This window comes from Mus pahari, chromosome 10 (genome assembly GCF_900095145.1).
Source record: "Mus pahari chromosome 10, PAHARI_EIJ_v1.1, whole genome shotgun sequence".
NCBI lineage: Eukaryota > Metazoa > Chordata > Mammalia > Rodentia > Muridae > Mus > Mus pahari.
In genome coordinates, this window is record NC_034599.1 from 80,478,703 (window position 1) to 80,485,383 (window position 6,681).

A 6,681-nucleotide genomic window follows, 5' to 3' on the forward strand; every position below is an offset into this window, starting at 1 on the left:
CTATTATATGACCCGTTGACAAGACTGTGAGGCATTTTTTGATTAATGATTGAGGTGGGAGGGCCTAGTCAATTGTAGGTGGGACCATCTCTGGACAGGTGGTTCTGGGTTGTATAAGAAAGCAGACTGAGCAAGCCATAGAGAGCAAGCCAATAAACAATATTCCTCCGTGCTCCCTGCTTGTGTTCCAGCCTTGACTTAACAAAGGCCTATGTATGATAAGGATGGATAAGCCAAATAAACTTTCCCAGTTGCTTTTGGTCATAGATTTATCACAGCAATGGAAAGCAAATTAAGAAAGAGGATCATCCATGACCAGTTCTCATTCTGACCGGGCCTTCTGTGGGTCTACTGGAAGCAGAACTAACCAGTGGGACTTCTTGCACCTTATATACATGGTGGGCAGGGGGATACATTTAGGCTCTGAAAGTGGGTTTTTAAATTTATAACAAGATTGAGAACTGCTGGTTTACTTTATTCCTACATGAAAATGGAGCTCCTTAAAAAAAATTAATAGTGCAGATCCAATGCATTTTAAAATGTTTCAAGCAGGTTTGTGTCTGTCATTCTTAAAACTAGAGCACACACTTATAATAGCTAATCTCCACAGGGCTCTCCTACTTCCCCCCTGGGATCAGAGCTAATGGGCTGGTCTGAAAGATGATGTCTTGAGCATCTCAGGGTGGAAATAGAGAATTTGTCGAATACAGTCATACCGAGTGGTACTGACTATATGCTTTGAAGTGTATAGAATTTGTAGATAGTGGAAATCCCCCTGCCCCAGATTTGGAAGATAACTGGCAATTCTAACTATAGACTAGGATATACCAGTCAATCTACAGCCCTAAATTATAGCATAATGCAGATTCCAATATTTTGACTTACATTAAGAACATGCACACGTACATTAGCACATATACACACAAACACAAACACACACACAATACAGAGGTGACAATGAAGCACATTTACCTGCCATGCAAAACTGTTCAGTGCTGTCAGTCTCTTTCCTGCAGTGGCACTTAGCAAGCTTAATTAGGGACAGTTCTGTCTGTTTGGTTCTAGTCAAGCCCTTTATCTGGAATAGGTAGAATTGAGTTTTGCTAATATTAGTGGACCCTTATTTAGCCAAGTTACTTTCTGGTGTGTCACAGTGGGTGTGGGCTTTGATACCCTAGTCCTAGCTTCCTAGAAGCCAGTATTCCACTAGCAGCCTTCAGATGAAGAGGTAGAACTTTCAACTCTTCCTACACCATGCCTGCCTGGGTACTGCCATGTTCCTGCCTTGATGATAATGGACTGAACCTCTGATCCTGTAAGCCAGCCCCAACTAAATGTTGTCCTTATAAGAGTTGCCCTGGTCACAGTATCTGTTCCTAGTAGTAAAACCCTAACTGAGACACCAGCACACCCATGCTCTCCCATGCACGCTAGGGATCAAATGCAGTCCTCATGCTTAGGCTCTATCATTTTACCAAATGAATCGTCTATCAATCTGTCAGTTATATCTTTGTAAGACAAGGACCTTAACCATAAACATACACTGGTGTGCTCACAACTTCTTTTTTCTCTAGTGGGGTAAGCACAGGTTAAACCTCAGTACACTGACTTATCCCCATTACCACATTAGAGTAATACAAGCTGAACTCTTAACAGGCACCCACAGAGATACCCTTAGTCTAGGCCACATGCCAGAGACAGAATCTTTCAGACTTCTACGATTACTGATATATAACTGCAGCTAGTCACCAAGTCTTGTTTCTCTGGCTACCTCTCTTGTAGCAATGGTTGTTAAAAACAGTCAATTCTGTCAGCCATGTGGAGATAGTTTGGAGAGCAGAGCTGGGAACAGAGAGGACACCATACTTGCTGCTCCTGTAGGCAGTGGTCAGAAAGGCTGCAGAATATATATATATATATATATATATATATATATATATATATATATACAGGGCATTCTCCTACAGTAAAGAGTCATCCATGGACAAAGTACTGAGGTCACGAAATCTTGTTCTCTACTGCCAGAAATTAAAGGCATGAAAAGGCAGCAGGGTGTTGGGAGCCTATCAGCTTAAGTGAAGCCAAACTAATTCTCTGTGGCTGGAGTCTTGGACACAACACCAAGAACATCAGTGTTTCAAACTGTGTTTAATAAAGTGACACTGCAGGATGCAGCAGATGTCAGTCCACTGGCTCCAAAGGCAGGACAGCGAATTCTGCTCTAATACCTAATCCCACCGCTCTGCTGGGTAAACTCCCAAGGAAGAGGATGCCAAATGATCCTTACAACTAAGAGTGTGAGGAAATGAGGGAACGGAAAACTTAGTTGTTTGGAATTAAGAGGTATTATTAGATGGCTCGCAACCTAGGACTGTCCTTCTTAATGTGGTGGTAGGGAGAGAAGAGCATGGATGGATTCCCCAGCAAGGAGATCAATCAACCTGGCTAGTGCTCCAACTCTAGTCCCAGCCCTTGAATGGAGCTGTGTGATTCTATGGGAATCTCAAGCCTTCTTCCTAAAATTAGGAGCTGGCCTGGGCATGGCAGGATTGGGCTCAGCTCTTGCCATTCTCGATGTTTTCTGGTTTGGGCACATAAGAATCAAGATAACTCTATATTAAGACACCAGCATTGTACATTTATTAATTTGCAATAGCATGTGGTGAAGGGAATAAAGAACAAAAGAACACATGTAGTTTTATACCCTCAGGAAAACTTTAATTGGATAATCACTCATTCAACAAACACAAACAAGCATCTTCTTTGAATAAGATATGAAAACTTGTACATTTTAGTTTTTAAAGATGTCTTTTAAACAAACCTGGAGCCCTTTAAAAGTTTATTTCCCAGGATTAAAGCAGTTAACATTCAGCTCCCCAGTGAAGTTCCTCGCTGTGTTCACACAGGACAGATGGGCTTCCATTAGCTAATATGCTTCCAGGTGGTGCTGACACAGCACGGATTTGAATATTCCTCTCTGTGGGAAGTAGAGGTGCAACTTCTATACTTAACCTGTTACTACAACTTTCCTTATAGCCTTGAGTTTGCAGGGATCTAAAGTCAACTCTTAGAGAAGAAATGCAAACAAGGAAAACTGGAAATTTCAGCACAAGTCCCCATTCTGCAGCTTAGTTCTTGTTCATCCCAGCAGGCTGTGCTCACAGAGCAAACTGCCGGCTTTGGCTGGATTCTGCGCTGGAGAGCTGTCCGCTGGTAGACCAGAAAGCCGCAGCTTCAACAGTTACATCTTCAAAAAGGCCACCTGGAAAAAAAATCCACAGTGCTTTAATGATAGAACATGATGGAATGGCAGGCTGCGTGTCGGATCTGGATACTGACCAACCACAGAAGAAGTCACTCAGGCGAGGCAGACATTGCACTTTATAGCAAGAACCAATCAGTATTTTTTTAAATGAACCATCAAGTAATTAGAATGATTCATATCCACTTTTTAAAACGTTTTAATTGACAGTAAAGTTAGATATCCATGAAGTAATCTAGTTCATGTTCCCATTTGTTCAAACTACTCTTTTTAGACATTCTGTTAGCAGAATTCTGAGTCTAAAAGATTACTAGGCAATTTTATGTCCTTAACACCGTTCTTCTTAACCCTTCTTCTCTTCAGGTCATGCTGATACTTTTAATCACATGCAATTATACTTGTTGTGTTTGCCAGCAGCAATTCATCTTAACCTAGTGTTTAAAAAAAACAAAAAAGGAAAACTGAATTTATACAGGCATTTGTGCAAAATATTTTCAAACTATCAACAAGGTTTAGCTCAAACAAATGCTTGTAACTTCCCAAAAGTTCTGATAACAAAAAAAATGATAGCTAACTACAAATGTTTATGGAGTTTTAGTCCTGAGGTGACAGTAAAGCCAGAAAGAGAGGGAAATGCAGAGATAACGCTGTCTGGAGTGGTGGGTTTGGAAAGCTTGTACTAGGCCAAACAGAAGTAAATTCATTCCATTCTTAGAGAAGTATCAAGGCATCAGGAAGTTGGTGCCTAAGCCCCAGCTGCAAGGAAAGGGGCAGGTAGTTAATGATCCCCATTACAAGGAAAGAAAAAAGGCAGAACATTTCGGTGCAGGAGGCACCGACTTTATGGAGAGGTCTTCAGAGGATGTTACTCTTCATATGGTGCTGCAAGGAATGCACCTGCTGAGTTTCCACATCAACTGCCTGCTGAGCTCCTACATCAAGTTTTGCAATGAGAGCACCGAAGTTGAGGGAACAGGAAAGGAAGAAGGGTTACAGTTCGTAAACATCATCTAACCATGGGACAATTACAGCTTATAAACCTCCAGGGCTTTCTGTGAAGATCAAATGAGATAATAGGCCGAGTGAGGGTGGGGGAAATGTGTTTTAGGCCAGGGTAGACTGAGCTTGGCCCTATAGTGTGTGTAAGCTAGCCTGAACTACACAGTAAGGATCTGTCTCAAAATATATGAATAAATAATAAAAATATAACGGTTATGAAGAGATAATATGCTATATGATTTTTCCCCCTATCTCCCATTTCTCCACCCTTACCAGATGGGTCAGGGTGTTAAGGGAGACATGTCTATGTCCCATTAGGGGTTGAGGAATGGTTTAGAATTAGATCAGACAGGATTACAGGTCTTGGGTATTAACACAGAGTCTACTGAGGGCAGTGGAGTTCTGCTTCTATGCAAACAGTCCGCTGGGAAAACACACCACCCTATAGAGACAAAATCAGTTACTGCTTTTAATTCTGCAAATTACTGTGGCGCTGAATAGTTAAAGAAGCATCTAACTCCAATGCATGCCATAGTGAAAATGGTTAGGAAATTTAGCTCTGAAGTCAGACATCTGACTAGACTTTGTGACAGTCTTTGTTGCCAACAAGTGGGAGGGGGTGGTGACTGACATCTAACAGGGAGAGGCAGAGATGTTGTAGAGCATCCTAAAATCCCAGGACAGCTTCTCCCAAGGCCCCCAAATGCCAACAGTGCAGTGCTGAGAAACGCTGTAATTACAGGATCGTTTTGCTGGACCAGATCTCTCATTGACTAGTTCTGTGACCTTTAATAGGCGGGTTAACATCGTTCCATCTTTCCCCACCAGCAAAATGGGAATTGTAAAAGGCCTACCTGAAACCTGTAAAGCATTTTCTAGTGTAGTAAGCTAATTATGACTCTACTTGCCCGGGGCACAGCCTTAGGATTAAGGCAGAGCAGCATTTGAAACACTGGCTTACCAACGAGAAAACAAATGCAGAAAAATAAATGGCTTACTGAGCACACAAGGCCTGACAAGCGTCGATGGTGGACCCAGAGGGAAACTGGTGAAACCCCACTTTTTTTCACAGTAACCTTGCAGATAAATGAGAAAAAGCCAGAGGCACAGGATCCTTGCCTGGACATCAACATATAGCTTTGGTTTCCCATGCTTTTAACATGGAGAATGAGAAGCAAAACTGACCAAATAATGCAAAGCCCTACACACACCAAGTAAGGAAAATCTGAAATTTTGACCGAAAGAGGGTTTTTTTTTTTTCTCTCTCTAGCTTTGTTAGCTTTCCCTACCAAGTATACATTATGTGCTTTTTAGGTTTCAATAACAAAAATACATACCCAACCTTGGGAGCAGGTATTAATAATGTATTGTGGTATTTATTTATTTAAATCACTGTGAGCTAACTATTTCAAAAACTGATTTTGTATTCTCTAGCTTTTATCTGTGACAGGAAGATCTGCTTCCAATTTGTTTTAAGAAAGTTGTTGGTTGGGGTTTGTTTTGTTTTGTTTCTTTTTTTTTGCTTGTACAATGCTGAGGAAATCCTGTTCCAAAGCTTTTAGAACACATGCCTACAGCTGAACCTCTAGGCTCTGTGGTTGGCATTTCTGGAATATACATTCACAAAGTGTGACCAGTGACTTGAGACATCAGGAGAGAGGACTTTTTCCTGTGACCATAAGATGTGACCCTGTTCTATGCACACAAATATGAAAACTTGGAAAGGAAAGAAGATGAGCCAAGAGATCTAAAGAGGATGGATGTCCCTGCTTTGGGCCATCTGAAAACAACCGTCTTAAATGACAATAAACAGAACTAGACTGATGGAGTGGTGAAACAAGGGTTAAGTCTATACTGCTTCAGTTACATATAAGCACCATGTCCAACACTTAAAAACATTCTTTAATCTTAGTTAAGAAAGCTATATTGTTGACAGAGATTTCAATCAATAAAAAGATATGTTGTCAAAGCAAACCACACGAGACAGAATTTTCATTTTAAAAAGCTATCCAAGTGCTTTAGGATATGTTAAACAAAACCAGTAAGACTGTAAAATACTGAAGAATTTGAATTTCATAATGACAGGTTTTGATTTTTTTAATAGAAAACAAAAAATTTTTAAAATTAATTTCAAATTTTTTCCAATTTTATTAGGTATTTACTTCATTTACATTTTAACTGCTATCCCCAAAGTCCACTATACCCTCCTCCCGCCGCATCCCTACCCACCCACTCCCCCTTTTTGACCCTGGCGTTCCCCTGTAGTGGGGCATATAAAGTTTGCAAGACCAAGGAGCCTCTCTTCCCAATGATGGCTGACTAGACCATCTTTTGCTACATATGCAGCTAGAGACCCGAGCTCTGGGGGTGCTGGTTAGTTCATATTGTTGCTCCACCTATAGGGTTGCAGACCCCTTCAG

At 41.0% G+C, this 6,681-nt stretch overlaps 1 protein-coding gene across 2 annotated transcripts in view; it reads right to left on the minus strand.

Moving 5' to 3' along the window:
- Positions 1-2,619: 2,619 nt before the first annotated feature.
- Ube3d (ubiquitin protein ligase E3D) overlaps positions 2,620-6,681 on the minus strand; it is a 147,200-nt gene continuing 143,138 nt past the window's right edge. Inside the window, exon 10 of one of the 2 annotated variants that reach the window (XM_021207638.1) lies at positions 2,620-3,262. In XM_021207638.1, coding sequence (XP_021063297.1) covers positions 3,242-3,262 — 21 coding nt within the window. In that variant the 3' untranslated portion in view covers positions 2,620-3,241. The remainder of the gene's footprint in view (positions 3,263-6,681) is intronic. The other variant, XM_029543479.1, reaches the window with a different exon arrangement.